This window comes from Stenella coeruleoalba (genome assembly GCF_951394435.1).
Source record: "Stenella coeruleoalba genome assembly, chromosome: 5".
NCBI lineage: Eukaryota > Metazoa > Chordata > Mammalia > Artiodactyla > Delphinidae > Stenella > Stenella coeruleoalba.
Genome location: NC_137150.1, coordinates 17,294,276 through 17,310,933, shown reverse-complemented (window position 1 = coordinate 17,310,933; position 16,658 = coordinate 17,294,276). Strand labels below are relative to the sequence as shown.

Sequence of the window (16,658 nt, the reverse complement as noted above, 5' to 3'; positions counted from 1 at the left end):
GACACCTTTTTGTGCTCAGTCTTTAGAGATATGGCAGGTATCTAGAATTACCTGATGGCTAGATTGGAATGAATATTCGGACTCCCCTCCCCTCCCACCCCTCCCCACTCACCTCACTCACCCTGCGGCACGAAACGTTTAGTTGAAGGTCTGATGACTCAAAGGGCTTTTGGTTTATTGTCCCATGCTTTAAACCTCGCCTTCAATACCTGTTATTCAGCCCTCCACGGGCGGCTTTGGTGGCGGTGAACCGCCAGACTGCTTGGAAGGTTGGCTAAGCTCCACGGAAGAGGTGGGAATGAGCAAGCCTCCCGAAAATAAAAAGGGTGGAGGCTGAGAGGTGTTAACAGAGGTTGACTTTAGGACTACATTTTCGGAGGTGGACTCACGGACATTTGCTTTCTTGGTTCAAAACTGTAGGTTTAGCCTCTCTGTTTCCGGGTAAACAAATGAACAACGTCACCACCAGCAAAAAAAAGACATTCCCAATCTCTGTTCTCCCTCCCAGGCAGGAAGAAGGGTGTTCTGCAGTTTTACTAGATTTTTCCGGCGCCCGTTCCATCCCTATCACCCAAGAAGTTTTCCTCTTTGTGAATTTGCAGTTCATTTAGTGGAAATCGCACAACACGCCTTCCTACAGGCACGTGGCATGAGGGATGCAGTTAGGCGTAGGGTAGAAGTGAACAGGAGGACCCAGGTAAGGGGCACAGTGAGTCAGTCCACCGGACAGTTAACTTCAGAGGACAGAAACCATGGCTTGAGTTTGTTTTTTCTGCCCTCAGATCACCTAGCCCAGTGGGAGGCAGATTCAGCACTAAGTGAAAAATATGATTTACAGGAAGAGCTTACATTAAGATGTGACTGCAATGCATGAGTTGTGTGGGACGGTGACTTACCTGAGCAATGGGGGATCCAAAGAGAAAATTGTCTCCTGAGGCTGCCTTAAATACAGTTCTGGGCAGAATCAACTCTGGACACCTCAAGTCCCCTTTCCTGCTTTATGCGTCTGCAAATCTAAAAGTTCAAGTAGTTTTCTCTGGCAGTTTTCCTACAATTTTCCTGAGAGCCACATCCAGGTGTTTGATATCAGAGGGTGACATGCATTTGAAGGTGATTTGAATATGAATTAATAGGCTACAATTATTTAGATAGGAGTGGAATAAATGCTAAGTGTATTTGGAGGTAATTTGAATCAAAGTCTCTCCCACTTTAAGTGGAGCGGGAGGGCCTGCCTGTCTCATGGTTAAGGATGAGGGAGGTTCTCCTGGGGAGTCGGGCCCCAGAGTCTCGTGTGTTCAGCACATCCTACTCGGTGGACATTCCCATTCGCTTTTTGGAGAGTGGCTGAATCCCCGGACGTGTGGTGCGTGGTGTGGGCCTGGATGTGCTGCCTGGTGAAAAATCACAGTTATAATGACCGTGATGAGCATTTTTTTTTTTTTTTGGCCGCGGCGGGTGGCTTGTGGGATCTCAGTGCCCCGACCAGGGATTGAACACGGGCCCTTGGCAGTGAAAGTGCAGAGTCCTGACCACTGGACCACAAGGGAACTCCCATGAGCCCAGTTTTAAAGCGCTGAGTGCCTCACATACGATTTCCTCTTATCCTTTACAACGGAAGGTAGGTGGATCTCCATTTCACAGGAAAGGAGGGAGCCAGGATTCTAGTTGAGGTTGATTGGAATCCTACTGATCTCCTCCAAGATCTCAACTTCTTGGAGAGCACATTGGGCCTCCTGGAGGCTTGATTCTCACGTGGCCGCTTAACCATTTCACTGCCCCGCCCCCCCACCTTCAGCCTCAGTTTCTCAGCCTGTAAACGGGCGCCCATCCTGCCAGAGCCATTTGGCTTTTAGGAAGACGGGCGTGAATATGCTGCGTAAAGGCCAGAGAGTAGAGTAGTATTACTATAACCATGGTTTTCTTTTCTTCTCTTTTGCCTGCTGCTCGGTACAGGTGTGCAAGATAGGACTTGCTGTTTTGTGTTGAGCTCATATCCTTTGGGGTTCGTCTGAGTCCCCACCGTTAGTGATTGATGGCCTGCAGGTGTGGTTTGGATGGGGGTGAATATTAATAGCCGTGTAGACAAGGGTGGATGTGTAAAGACCTGAGTTTCAGATGTGGCCTCGATGCAAATGTGGCCCTGATGTTAGAGATGTTGGTGGGGGTAGGGGAAATGCTAGGTGGCCTTTTAGGGGAGTCCTGCCTCCCCTGAGTCAGTCTGGCCCCTTCCCTTGGCTCTCTCTTCAGGAGGCTGGTGGCAGTGCCTTTTCTTACAAGCATTTTGGCTGTGTTGGGGAAACAGCCCACTACCCCGCCTTTTTTTTTTCTGAAGTTCTCAAACAGCTGTTAAGTGACCTGTCAATTAGAAGAGATCCAAGCAGAAATCAGTGCCTGTTGTTGTGATGCAGGGCGCCGGGGTGTCCCCTTCTACAGAGCCAAGCGCTGCTGCTTTTCTCAGCCGTAGACTCTGCGTTGTAGACCCTTGCTGCTGCCACATGGCCTGGATCCTGGTTTTAGAGGGTAGTCTTGCTTTGAGGGATAGGGCAGAGCTTCCCCTCTTCCTCTCCTGCATGGATTTTTTTTACTTTCCTAGGGCTGCCTAAACAAAATACCATAAATTGGGTGGCTTAAAACAATGGAAATTCTCCCACAGCTCCGGAGGCAGGGCCACACCTCTAGAGGAGGATCCTTCCTTTCCTCGTCCAGCTTCTGGGAGCCCCAGGCTTTCCTTCGTTTGTGGCAGCATAATTCCAGCCTCTGCCTCCGTCTTCCTTCTGTGTCTTCTTTGATAAGGACACCAGCCATGTGCTGTTGGATTAGGACCCACCCGATTTCAGCATGATCTTAACTTGATGATTGCTGTACAGACCCTATTTCCAAATAAGGTCGCAGGTATAGGGGTTGGGACTTTGACCCATCTTTTCGGGGTACACAATTCAGTGCCTGCAGGGCTTGTCTCTAGACCCTCCTCCGCATGTCCCTGGTTGGTCTGGTACTGGACCTTACCTTCTGGGCACTCTAGACTTCTAAATGTCTGTAAGAAACATCTTGTTTTGCCAGCTACCTCAAAGTTAACATTTATTTATTTATTTATTATTTTTGCGGTACGCGGGCCTCTCACCGTTGTGGCCTCTCCCGTTGCGGAGCACAGGCTCCGGACGCGCAGGCTCAGCGGCCATGGCTCACGGGCGCAGCCGCTCCGCGGCATGTGGGATCTTCCCGGACCGGGGCATGAACCCATGTCCCCTGCATCGACAGGCGGACTCTAAACCACTGCGCCACCAGGGAAGCCCTCAAAGTTAACATTTAAAACTGAACTTGTGATCTGTTCCTCTTCCCTCCAAAAATTCCCCTAACACTGCTATACGCTGTTTTAAGAGCTCTTGCCATCCCAGAAATCCGGGGACATCCTTGATAACCTCACTCTTTGTCATTCCATCCAACATGTTACCAAAAGCCCTGTTGAGTAGCCCCGTAAATATCCCTCCATGCTTCCCCTTCTTTCTGCCTCTGTCTTGGTCCTAGCTACCGTCTTCTCACGTCTCAGCTCTTAAGAGAGCCTCTAACCCGTCCCAATCCCCTTGCCCCCAGGCCTCCTGTTTGGTCTGACCGGCTCCAATCAGTTGTCTCCACTGTGGACCTATTCAGTTTGGATGATGTCACCCCACTGCATAAAACCCTTTACTCTTTTCTTTAAAAAATTTAATTATAGTTGATTTACAATGCTGTGTTAATTTCTGCTGTACGGCAAAGTGATTCACTTATACATATCTATCTATACATTCTTTTTCATATTCCTTTCCATTATGGTTTATCAAAGGATATTCAATACAGTTCTCTGTGCTAGACAGTAGCACCTTGTTTTTTATCCAATCTACATATAATAATTTGCATCTGCTAATCCTAACCTCCCAATCCATCCCTTCCCCGGCCTTCCTCCCGCTTAGCAACTGTTCTCTGTGTCTGTGGGTCTGTTTTGTAGATAAGTTCATTTGTGTCATATTTTAGATTCCACATATAAGTGATGTCCTATGGTATTTGTCTTTCTCTTTCTGACTTCACTTAGTATGATAATCTCTAGGTTCATCCATGTTGCTGCAAATGGCATTATTTCATTCTTTTGTATGGCTGAGTAATATTCCGTTGTATATATGTACAACATCTTTATCTATTCATCTGTCATTGGACATTTAAGTTGCTTCTGTCTTGGCTATTGTGAATAGTGGTGCTATGAACGTAGGGGTGCATGTATCTTTTTTAAAAATTAATTTATCTTTTAGTTTTTATTTTATATTGGAGCATAGTTGATTAACAATGTTGTGTTAGTTGCATGTATCTTTTTGAATTATAGTTTTGTCTGTGTATATGCCCAGGAGTGGGATTGCTGGATCATACGGCAACTCCATTTTTAGTTTTTTAAGGAACCTCCATAGTGTTCTCCATAGTGGCTGCACCAATTTACATTCCCACCAACAGTGTAGGAGGGTTCACTTTTCTCCATGCCCTCCACACCCTACATTTGTCATTTGTAGACATTTTAATGATGGCCATTCTGCCTGGTGTGAGGTGGTACCTCATTGTAGTTTTGATTTGCATTTCTCTAGTAATTAGTGATGACGAGCATCTTTTCATGTGCCTATTGTCCATCTGTATGTCTTCTTTGGAGAAATGTCTATTTAGGTCTTCTGCCCATTTTTTGATTGGGTTGTTTGTTTTTTTGTTATTGAGTTGTATGAGCTGTTTGTATATTTTGGAAATGAAGCCCTTGTCTGTCTCATGGTTTGCAAATATTTTCTTCCATTCTATAGGCTCTCTTTTTGTTTTGTTTATGGTTTCCTTTGCTGTGCAAAAGCTTGTAAGTTTGATTAGGTCCCATTTGTTTATTTTTGTTCTTATTTCTATTGTCTTGGGAGACTGACCTAAGAAAACATTGGTACGATTTATGTTGGTGAATGTTTTGCCTATGCTCTCTTCTAGGAGTTTTGTGGTGTCATGTCTTATGTTTAAGCATTTAAGCCATTTTGAGTTTATTTTTGTGTATGGTGTGAGGGTGTGTTCCAACTTCATTGATTTTTACATGTGGCTGTTAAACTTTCCCAGCACCACTTGCTGAAGAGACTGTCTTTTCCCCATTGTATATTCTTGCCTCCTTTGTCGAAGATTAACTGACCATAGGTGTGTGGGTAAAACCCTTTACTCTTGTAAAGATAGAAGTCCTTTACTTGGTCCACAAGACCCTGTGTATTCTATCCCCACCCACTGCCCAGTCTCACCTCACACCTGCGTCCCTTTGCTCCTGCCATGACAGCATTCTTTCTTTCATTTTCCCAGACCTACAGACCTTACACACGCTCTTCCTGTCTCTTGTTGGGCACACAGTGCTCGTGATTGTTGTTACGTCTTCCCGACGAGTTGACCCTTTCATCATTATGGTGTGCCCCTCTTTATCTTTGATAATGCTCTTTCTCTTGAAGTTGACTTTGTCCAGTATTAATATAGCCACTCCAGCCCTCTTAAGTTCATCATTTGTATGGTATATATCTCTTTCCATCAGTTTTCTGTCACCTTATCTGTCTTAATATATTTAAAGTACAGCATGTAGCTGGGTTTTGCTTCCTTATCCATTCTAGCAATCCCTGTCTTTTAGTTGGAATCTTAACCCAATTACTGATGTGGTTCGATTTATTTACCATTTTACTTCTGGATTATTAAACTGTGTTAAAAATAATTGAAACTTACCTATTGACATTTTAGTTTACCTCTTTACATTTTATTTTTATTAGCGATTGCGTAAGCAGTTACAGTATACACCTCTAACTTTTCGTGGCCTTCGTAGAGTTAGTATTATATCACTTCACGCAAAATGTCAACCTTGCTATTGTAAGGGTCCTCCTCTTAACTTAGTTTACTCCTATTTCAGACTCAGAGTTTGGCTCAAAGACCACTTCTTCAGGGAGTTTTTTCTGAGTTCTCAGATTAGGTTAAGCCCCTATCATGTGTGCTCTGAGCAGGTAGTACTTCTCCTTGGGGCATTTATCACACTTGCAGTTTGCTCACTATGGAATCCCCAGTACTTAGCACACGTGATGTATACTTCGTTATTTGTTGATCAAATGAGGGGAAGCCCTGAGCTGGGGTTTGAAGAAGGCAAGAGATTTCATGCTGTACTCCAGGGGATGGGAGTGGCATCAGGCAAGGCTTAGAGGTTGAAAACACAGTGTATGTGGCAAGGAATATAATAGTCAAGTAGATTAAATGTAAGTTAAAAAAAAAAAAAGCTCTAATTTTTTTATACCAGTAGCCACCATTTATGGAGCACTTAATATGGGGCCAGGCACTGTGCTAAACTTTGTACATTTTATCTTATGTAACCTCAGCCCTGTGAGTTATTCTTGTCTTACTTCAGTTGAAGGAGCTGAGGTACAGAGAGGTCACTTACGTTGTTCCCTGTGATAGGTAAGGCTCTATATTCAAACTCAGATCTCTGTGATTCTGACACTCAGAATGGAAGTGAGACTGGGAAGTGGAGATTGGTTGTTCGAGGGGTTTGATGCCCATCCTAGGTGATTGTGGTTTTTTTAAAAAAATTAATTAATTAATTAATTTTTATTTTTGGCTGCGTTGGGTCTTCGTTGCTGCACATGGGCTTTCTCTAGTTGCGTCGAGCGGGGGGCTATTCTAAATTGCAGTGCGCGGGCTTTTCATTGCAGTGGCGGAGCACGGGCTCTAGGCGCATCGGCTCAGTAGTTGTGGCTCGCGGGCTCTAGAGCGCAGGCTCGGTAGTTGTGGCTCACGGGCTTAGTTGCTCTGCGGCATGTGGGATCGAACCCGTGTCCCCTGCATTGGCAGGCGGATTCTCAACCACTGTGCCACCAGGGAAGCCCGGTGATCGTGTTTTGAGTCAAGGCTGGAGTTAGGTGCAGCGAAGGCCCACAGATGTTATTGAGGATCTGTAGAGTGTCGTGCTAGATGCTTCTGTTCTCTTTCGGTCCTGCGGGGTGGGGGTGGGGTGGGGTGGGGTGGGGGTGGGGTGGGGTGGGGTGGGGTGGGGTGGGTGGAACGCCTCTGAGGCTTTCGAATAGGGTAGAGCAGAAAAGAAAACCTGTTTCAGGAAGGTTCATCAGGGGCCAGTGGGCAGGCTAGGTTGAGGAAAGGGCAGGACGGAGGAGGGGAGGTGTGTGAAGAGCAGCAACGTGGGCCTGCTGTGACAGTGGCCGCAGGGTAGAGAGATGGCTGTACGTATTATTTTAGAGGAAGGACTAGATGTGAGACATGTTTTGAGAGAAGTATGGATAGAACTGGCTAATGATGAGGTCTGAGGCGAGAAAGATTTTTCCCTTATCTCTTGGGTCATTTGTATCTGCTAACCCTAAGTGTTGCCTGAAGACTATTGATTCTGGGAGTTCCCTGGCAGTCCAGTGGTTAGGACTCTGAGCTTCCACTGCAGGGGCGCAGTTTCGATCCCTGGTCAGGGAACTAAGATCCCGCATGCTGCATGGCAAGGCCAAAAAACCAAAAAAAACCACTATTGAATCTATCCATGATGGGTGTTATCATAGCCTCACTTCTCAGATGGGATCTGCAGACATCCTCAGGGGTCTCAGAGAACACTCTTCTGGGAGAGAGGTGGACAAGCTAGGGAAAACAGTTATAAAGCTGTTTTTAAAAATTTTGTTTGGGGTAAGACCTTAGCTAACACAGCCTAACTGGTGCATAGAGAGACAACTACTGCTGTGACATTGTCATGCCTGGTGGGCATTTCTGTCCAGTCTGTTGACAGTCATTGAGTTAGTGTGTTAGATGCAAGTAGGTGACCGAGGAAATCGGGCATCTCTGCGTGTGTTCTTTGCGGTAGATGAGAAGTCTGGAGGAGGTTAAGTGTGTGTGCACCTTGTGTGTGTGTATTTATTATCTGCTTTTGAGATGGTCATTGAAAATTGTGCTAAACTGACTTTTTTCCCCTTTTGAGTGAGAAAGAGCTTAAGCAATTTCCAAACTGGCATCAAAATGGTTTCACTTTCCTGATGAAACATTTATTGCAATTAAAAGATTGCTTTGAAAGCGATCCAAAAAATAACATCATTCTCTGAAGTTCAAGGTAAATGCGCGAGATTTATGGATGCATTTGGAGTTCACCCAGAATATCGAAGTTCTGACTTTTGTATCGGTACAAAATACAAAAATGCAGAGTGAATGCTGGCCTTCCATATGAACATGGGCCAGTTTCTAGGCTTTTCTTTCTGTTTGTCTCTGGGTACCTGTCTCCCTAAAATTGCTTTAAGGCTTATCATTTTAGTTGAAGCCAACGACCAAGTGGCCGAGATTTCTTTTCTCTGTGTTGAGGTTACTTTTGGACCAATTCCGTTTTAAACCTGTTGAAATCATATGCTGCCTGGCCTGGTGCACCGCTGCCCCAGGCCACCAGGCAGAATGCGTGTTCTCAGCTAGCGTTGTCTCTTGTCTGAGTAGGTATTAGGGCTCACACATGTGTGTACAGTGTTTTGTCCCCACTGCTGTTAATGATAAACAAAAACATTTAAAACTCTCTGAGTTCATGGTTGGCACTTTAGTTTTCTTTATTCCCCACATTGTACAATGGGAAAATTTTCAACCTCCAACAAAGGAGTTCTTCTACTGGAAAGGATTTGGTGCTAAGATCGTGATTCGTGGTTGGTTGTGTCCCCAAGTTTTGAGGGGTTTAGCTGTCTCAGCTTTGCAAATAGGCAAAGTAGCAGCTGACGGTTCTAGTTTTTATGAGAATTGTTGACTAGGTGTAGCAAAACAAGTTTCAGTTTCTGTAAGGACCATGGTAAGGACTTTGGCGGTTATCCTCTCTTATTTAGAAAAATCTTTGAAGAGGTTCAAGGTTAGTGCAAGAGGAAGCTATTTGTGTCCCCTGGCTTGGGGATTTGAGAGGCATGCTGTTTTAAAATCTGGACTCTCTCCCTTACATATTTGCTTGATTAGATTTGGCAAAGGCCTTCAGAGCGAAGTGTCATAAAAGTTTGTAGTTGAGTTCGTATAACACGTTACATCTTGTTCTGAATCTCTTAGCGCTGCCTAATGCCGTTAAGTACCCATGTCCTATCTCATTTTCCCCAATTGGGTTCATCACGCATCCTGGGGTCAGAGAGGATGTTTTTCCTTTCAAAGGGGTCTGTTTGTGCCTTACCGGAGTTTGAGAAACACTGTGTCTAAACAACAATAGTAAACACTCTGGAATCTGAATCTTACTCTTAACTCAGTGTTTGGATTCTTGCTGTGGACTTTCACTCTTTAAAGAAACTTGAGGAGAAAAACCGTCAGGGTGCATGTTTTGGTTGTGACGCTTTGGTTTTTACCTCCGTTTCACTTGGTTTCTCTAGGAAGCTGACCTAAAGTTCTGCGTGAGTAAACGTCAACAGACGCGCCTTCCAGCCTTCCGTTTCAGCTCTGTGAGCTTCCTGATTTAATTGCGCGCTCTGCAGCCCCGGTGCGTTTATTCGTGGGTCTATGAGAAGTTAAAGGAGTGAAAGAGAAACTTTCTAACTTGTTTTCTTCCTTGATCGTTGTGTGTGTGTTGTGTGTGTGTGTTGTGTGTGTGTGTGTGTAGCTTTGTGTGTGCGCCTTTGGAGTGGAGACAGGGGTGTGGCAGAGAATTCTGACCAGGCTTTTCTTCTTGGGACTTCCTGCTCCTGAGCTAAGGTGGAGCATCGAGTTTCTCCCTGGTGGTGAGTGCAGCCCTGATGCTGGGCATGAGAATGCCCTGGTTTTCTAGAAAGCCACCAACTCCAAATCTTTATGTCAGGGGCTCTCAAAGTGTGGTCCCTGGATGCATCACTCATCTGGGAAGTTGTTAGAAATTCAGATTCTTGGGTACCACCCCACCTATCGAATTGGAAGCTCTGGGGGAGGGGCCCCAGTGGCAGCTGTGCTTTAACAAACCCATCAGGGGATTCTGATGCATGCAAAAGTTTAAGAACCACTACTGAAGGCCAAGGTCTTTCTAATTTCTGAAGCAGATCTTTTGTGTTTCTGAGTGCTTACTGAAGCTTCAGGTTATCACTTTCCTGAACCAGAAATACGACACAGACAGCAGCAGTAGTAATTATTGCTGGCCATGTTCATAGAGCGTGGTGGCTAGGAACGTGGATTCTTTGGAGTTCCTTACCACTATGTGACCTTGGGTAAGTTAATTAACCTCTCTGCTTTTTATTTCCTCAACCGGGCTATGGAGATAATAGTAGTAGAAACTCTTACTATCCCTGTTTCACAGTTGAGGAAACTGAGGCCCGGGAACCGTTCCAGAGCTTGCTTTGAGTCACTCTTCAGTGGAGTTGGAGGTTCAAATTCAGACAGTCTGATTGCAGAGTCTGGGCTCTTGTCCCCCTTGTGTGCATTTCCACTTAGTCATCCTTACCCTGGGGTCAGCAAGGCCTCCACCTGTAGCCACAGCTGCGAGCTGTAGGGGCCTGTCGTGGCTGGAGCTGGACGTCCCATCGTCATGGTGTTGCAGCAGGAGCAGAGCCTGTGTGACACTCCCTGTTTCTGAAACCTGGATTCCCCTTTTCAGAGGCAGTCCTCTCAGTGAACTTTGGTTTTCTACGGGAGTGTGGTGACACTCTGGGAGCAGGTGTCGGCTGTCCCTACAGTTGAGGTGCTACTGCCCTTTAGTGGGCGGGGCCGGGGTGCTAGATGTCCTCAATGGCGAATTGTCCTGTGTCCCACTGGATTGTCATATGTGCCACCAAACTTTCAAAGCTGTTTTCTCTCTGTTCCAGGTGGGAATCTATTTACATGTGATCTCAAAGTATTTTTTGGGCATGATTTTAATACACAGTCAGTATACACTGAGTCTCTGAGGAATATAACGATTGCGTTTTAATATATTGGGAGAAGATTTTATTTTGTCGGTTTGAAAATTTTACTAAGAGTTTTCACCGTTACAGAAGATTCACATCATGCTGTTCTGATCATTTGAAATAGCAATACAGCACACCTGTATCAGTCTGCATTTATGGTGATTCTAGGTATAGGAACAAACATTTACTAATTCTTGATGTCTCCTAGGGCCCCACTTCTCAAAGGTTAATGTGTCCATGAATTACCTGGAGAATTTGTTAAGCTGATTGAAATGAGATTCTGCATTTTTAACGAGCCAGCGCTGATGGCCCATGGACCACACTTTTTGGGTAGTAGAGGTCTTGTTGTGTATGCCTGAGGGTTTCCTTTTCAAGTACCTATGTTGTTACAACTTACTTTCATTTTGAAAAAACTTTTAGAGTGAGGGCATTACATTGATTTTTAAAAAAAATGTTGGTAAGTTATTGTCTATGAATTTCATTTCAGACTTGGAAAAAGGGCATTTAAAAATATTTGCTTTTAGGATGGTGCCTCGGGCTTGAGGGGGTGACAGCCACTGCTCTGAGAGGTTAAGTGGCTCTAGTCATAAATCCGCCCAGAATTAGGGACCTCAACGTCATGGGGTAGTGATTCAGAATATACTTACGTGAATTGTTCGAAACAGGTTATCATTCACTTATTTACTCTTTCAACAGATATTTATTGAATATATTTTGTGAATTGAATATTGTGTGCTCTGTGCCAGCCACTGCTCTGTGTTCTTGGCACGCTTCTGTGAACAACATAAAGACCCCTGTTCTCACAGACCTTACCTTCTGGTGGGGGAGACAGACAGGATACATCATAAGTAAATTACGTGGGGTTTTAGGTGATCAATGCTATGGATTATTGGACGATTAGGAGTGCTAGGGTGAAGGGAATGGGGTGAGCAGTTCCAGTTTCAAATAGGGTCATCAGATTTCTCATCGAGGACATGACTTAAGGTGACCAGAGAGTTGGCCATGTGGAAACCAGGGAAGAGCAATCCAGGCAGAAGGGGTAGACCATGCAAGGCCCTGAGGCTGGAGGTCGTCCAGCTGGACACTTGAGGAGCTGCAGAGTGAGCAAGGGGAGTGTGATCAGGGATGAGGTCGGAAAGATATAAGGGGCCAGATCACTCAGGGACTTGTAGGACCTCATAGGGCCTCTGCTCGGATTCTGAGGTACGGAGTTATCGCAGGCTTTGAGGAGTGACGTGATCTCACTCAAGTTTTCCAAAGCTCCCTGTGGCTGCTGTGTTGAATGTGGCCTTCAGAGGGCAAAGGTAGAAGCAAGGAGACCAGTTAGGAGCTGTTGCAGTGTCCAAGCATGAGGTGATGGTGGCCTTGACCTGGGGGAGGCATCGGTGGTAGTGAGAAGCGCTCAGATTCCGGATGCATTTTCATGAAAGTGAGAATACAAGTTTGGAAAGTTCTCAGCACTCAAGGCTCCCAGCCGTACCTGTGTGGATCCTAGTTTGAGGAAAATCTGTTGTGGCTGACAGACTTGTTACCATGGTCCCATGTTCTTTTCCTTCTGGCGATTCTGTGTGTGTATTTGTGCGTGTGTGTGCGTGTGCGTGTGTGTGCGCGGGTGGCATGTCTGTCCAGGCCAGTGCTTATTAGCAGTCAGTCACAACAGGCAGCTAGCTGAGCAGGGGTTAGTTTAGAATAGAAACTGAAGCAGTACTAAATGGAACTAACTGGTCCTGAAAGCCTCACACATTCCCTCTTGATTAACCCAGGACGTATTTTTAGTAAAAACATAAGCTATTCCTCAATTAGTGTTTCTTGTATTACTCTGATGCTAAAGCACAGATAAAAATTCCATTTTCTTGTCCCACTCCCCTCGTGACACCACGTGTCCCCCTTCTTCCTTAGACTCTGAGATGGCAGAAATTTCATTAGCACGCCTGCTTTATTTCAGTTGACTGACACTTTTTTGACTTAAAATATGCATTATGTAGTTTTGCCCTAGATTTCCAAATAATTTATTTGAAAATGCGGGAGCAGTTTGAGATGTCTTCTGATATATACATGCAACTCATTTTCTGTGCGGATCACAATTCCAGCTACCTTCCGTGCTGGGAGGAGACTTGGTTACCATAGAGCTAAGCTTCCTGTAGTGGGTTTTTTTGAAAGCCCACCAGAACTGTGCCTAGCCAAGGTATTAGCTAGAGCACACACAATTAAGTAAAGTTACATGGCATGACTCCAGGAGACCCCGGTTCTCAGCCAAGGTGACCTTTCAGGTGCTCTATGTCGTTAACGATTTTGGCCTAAGGCTTTCTGCCTAATCATAGCAGTGATTTGATCAGTTGATTTTTTTTTTCATTTTACACTTACAGCAATTACTTGTGAAGAATAAGTGTATATTCTTGTGCTGTTGCTACCATTACCCCAGGTGTCACTGAGACCACTTCTTGGCCTGAAGTGAGGGGAGCAGAAGGTGGCTTCATTTACGCACACCTTTCCCCTTTATTCTTTCAAGTCTGTATTTTGGGAACTCTGATTTAGTTCTATAACTCAATGATCTGGCCAGGGGAAGGTCTTTTTTTTTTTTAAATGCCTTGGGCTATTTTTGATGTGTTGTGACCTTGGTAAGGAAAGTTTTCCTATATCTATCCAGTAGATCTTTTTTAAGGAGGGTACGAATTGTGGCTGTGTATTTTTAGACCACATTTTCCTGTGGCATTTGTACTCTGGTGCACAGTGTCATGGAAATTTCTCTTCCTAGTCTAGGATTGAGAAGATGGTCTTTCAGTGCTGGCTTTGTCCAGTTACTGTACTAGCTGAGCGAGCCTCACTCTTCTTATCTGTAAGCAGGCATGAAGACACGCGCCTACCATCTGCCTCAGAATTGGTAAAGGTGAAGTGAGCTGAGATGTACGGACAGCTTGGCAAGCTCTAAACTTCCCCTCAGTTGCAGGGCTGTGGTGTGTGTAGTTATCACAAGCCTTGCGCCTAGGAGCCCTTCATTCCTGTCTTTAACTCGCTGTGGGGTCTTGGGTAAGTTGAGTGAGCCAGTTTTCTGGAACATAGCATAGAGACGTGCACAGGGGCGGTCAAGCTGTGGGCTCTCTAGAAACAATCCCAGTCTGCACATTCTATGAGTTTACGTTTATGGGGGGAGGTTGCTTTTTTTTTTTTTCCTTTTTCCAATTTTATTCGTGAAGAATTTTCACCTACAGGCAATGGTTGTTAACATTTTGCCACATTTGCTTTCTCTCTCTCTCTACACATGTATATATTGATTTTTAAACCTCTGTTGCTTCTTTCCTTGGTGAGTGTTGAACAGTTCTCTTCTGCAGAGCATAGCAATGTTCGTCATTCCTGAGGCTACGGGATGTTGGCTTCAGTTGGAGCTTTGACATCCTTCGGACTAATCAGTACCTTTCCACCCACAGGATGAACTTACCGCTGTGAATGTAAAGCAAGGCTTCAACAATCAGCCCGCCTTTACTGGAGACGAGCATGGCTCGGCTAGAAATATTGTAATTAACCCGTCAAAGGTAATGCTCATCGCTTCCCAAAACTTCCGAAAGAGCATACGTATGTGAAACCCATGGGAGCTAATGTTGATAAATTTGTGTTATTGAAACCACAACCCATATTCAAAGTTCCCCCAGATATCCTTTATGCTGTCCTGCTGCAGGGTCCAATCACGGGTCACGCACTGCTTTTGGCTGGCGTGTCTCCTAATCCTATTTTAATCTAGCGCAGTACCGCTCTCCAGAGTCCCTTATTTTGTTGTTGTTGTGAGGTTTTTTTGTTTTTTCAGGTTAAATATTTTTGGTGCAAAGACTACAGTGCACATCAGGAGACATGCAGTGTTAGTTTGCCTGAGAATTGCTTATACTGTTTGATCACTTAAGGTGCTGTCTGCCATCTCTTTACATTGCAAAAGTAGTCATCTTTTCCTCGTGGTAATCTCCACAGGGTGATACTTTGAGACGGTATGAACATCCTATTGTCCAATACATTTCTTTCTTTTTTTTTTTTTTTTTGGCGGTACGCGGGCTTCTCACTGTTGTGGCCTCTCCCGTCGCGGAGCACAGGCTCTGGACGTGCGGGCTCAGCGGCCATGGCTCACAGGCCTAGCCGCTCCGCGGCATGTGGGATCTTCCCGGACTGGGGCACGAACCTGTGTCCCCTGCATCGGCAGGCGGACTCTCAACCACTGCACCACCAGGGAAGCCCTGTCCAATAAAATTTTATGCTATGATTTTAGCATCAATTGTCGATTCCTGCTGAATGATTTATTTTGCTGATGGTTGCAAAATGCTGGTTTTGTAGTTATTATTCCTCGTATATTTATTAGTTGACATTCTTTTGTTAAGGACACCCCATTTTTCAGTATCACTTTGAACCCCTGAACTCTTAAAATCAGTTGTATGACCTTCAGTTTTCTTTTTGTTGCTCACACTGTCTCACATTTGGCCAGTGGGGGCACCTTTAACCTGGTTCTTGGGCCTTTTGGACAACCCCCTCACCCCCCAACCCAGTCCTTTGGGCACTTCCTCACTTGAGGTACAATAACATAGTCCAGGGCCATCTTGTTCTTTTCCTATCCCGTCCCAGATCTGGGTGCCCAGCTTGCTCATGGCTACTTGAGTGTCACAACTTCTAGGCCCTTTCAGTGGACAGAGATGGCAAAAATATTTAGGTTTCTTCTTTTTCTTCCCTCCCTCCCTCCCTCTCTCCCATCCATCCATCTGTTCTGAGTCAGTACCACAGGGTCTTTCCCACGCTTTTCCCTTTTCCATCATTGTATCTCCTTTCTCTTAAGGTGAGAACCCTGGATCCCAGCAATATTAGCATGTTTATTCATTTACTCTATCTTATAATATACATAAAAAGTTCCAGAATAAACTATACCAGTGTCATTCCAACAACAAAATTGCGATGTAAAATTTACAATTGCTCTACCATGCTTTTTGTCTTTAGATTAACTTTCATTAAGAGTATGTAGTCAGAGGGACTTCCCTGGTGGTGCATTGGTTAAGAACCTTCCTGCTAATGCAGGGGACATGGGTTCGATCCCTGGTCTGGGATGATCCCACATGCCACGGAGCAACTAAGCCCGTGAGTTTGCGCTCTAGAGCCTGCGAGCCACAACTAGTGAAGCCCGTGCGCCTAAAACCCGTCCTCCACAACAAGAGAAGCCACCTCAGTGAGAAGCCGTGCACCGCAGTGAACAGTAGCCCCCGCTTGCTGCAACTAGAGAAAGCCCGTGCACAGCAACAAAGACCCAATGCAGCCAAAAATTTAAAAATATATTTATCTTTTAAAAAAGGATGTAGTCAGAGTGTTGTATTAAAAATTTCTTGAATTAAGTCTTTTTCCTTTGTGGTTATGTTAACAATTAGATATATAGATGGAATTTTCTGTTTGTATCCTTTAAGGTTTGTTTTTCATCCTTTTTGAGTTATTTCTATTTTCAAATATTAAAATACTTTTTAAATTAAAAAATCATGCCTACAGATTAAAAGAAATCAAGCATACAGATGAATTTCTATTCTTGTTTTCTCTTAACCAGAGATAACCATTGTTAAAAGTTTGTGTATCATTTCAAATCTCTTTTTATATGCACACATGCATACACAAACATATGTAATTTGCTAAACTAGCAACTGAAGTATTATTTAAGTGATGTGAAAAAAAACAGAATTATTTTCTACAGATTGTCCTATTGACCAAACACAGTGTTTTTACTTTTTCCAATCTCGCTTGATACCTTTTAAACATCACAACTACAATTATGTATGTGTTGTAATTTGTTTCCTACTTTTTTTTTAT

General features: G+C 44.6%; 1 protein-coding gene across 4 annotated transcripts in view; it reads left to right on the top strand.

Moving 5' to 3' along the window:
- Positions 1–16,658, top strand: part of MED12L (mediator complex subunit 12L) — a 330,953-nt gene that overhangs the window by 16,881 nt on the left and 297,414 nt on the right. For all 4 annotated transcript variants that reach the window (XM_079921179.1, XM_079921180.1, XM_079921177.1 and 1 more), the window contains one exon: positions 14,267–14,371. In XM_079921179.1, coding sequence (XP_079777305.1) covers positions 14,267–14,371 — 105 coding nt within the window. The remainder of the gene's footprint in view (positions 1–14,266; positions 14,372–16,658) is intronic.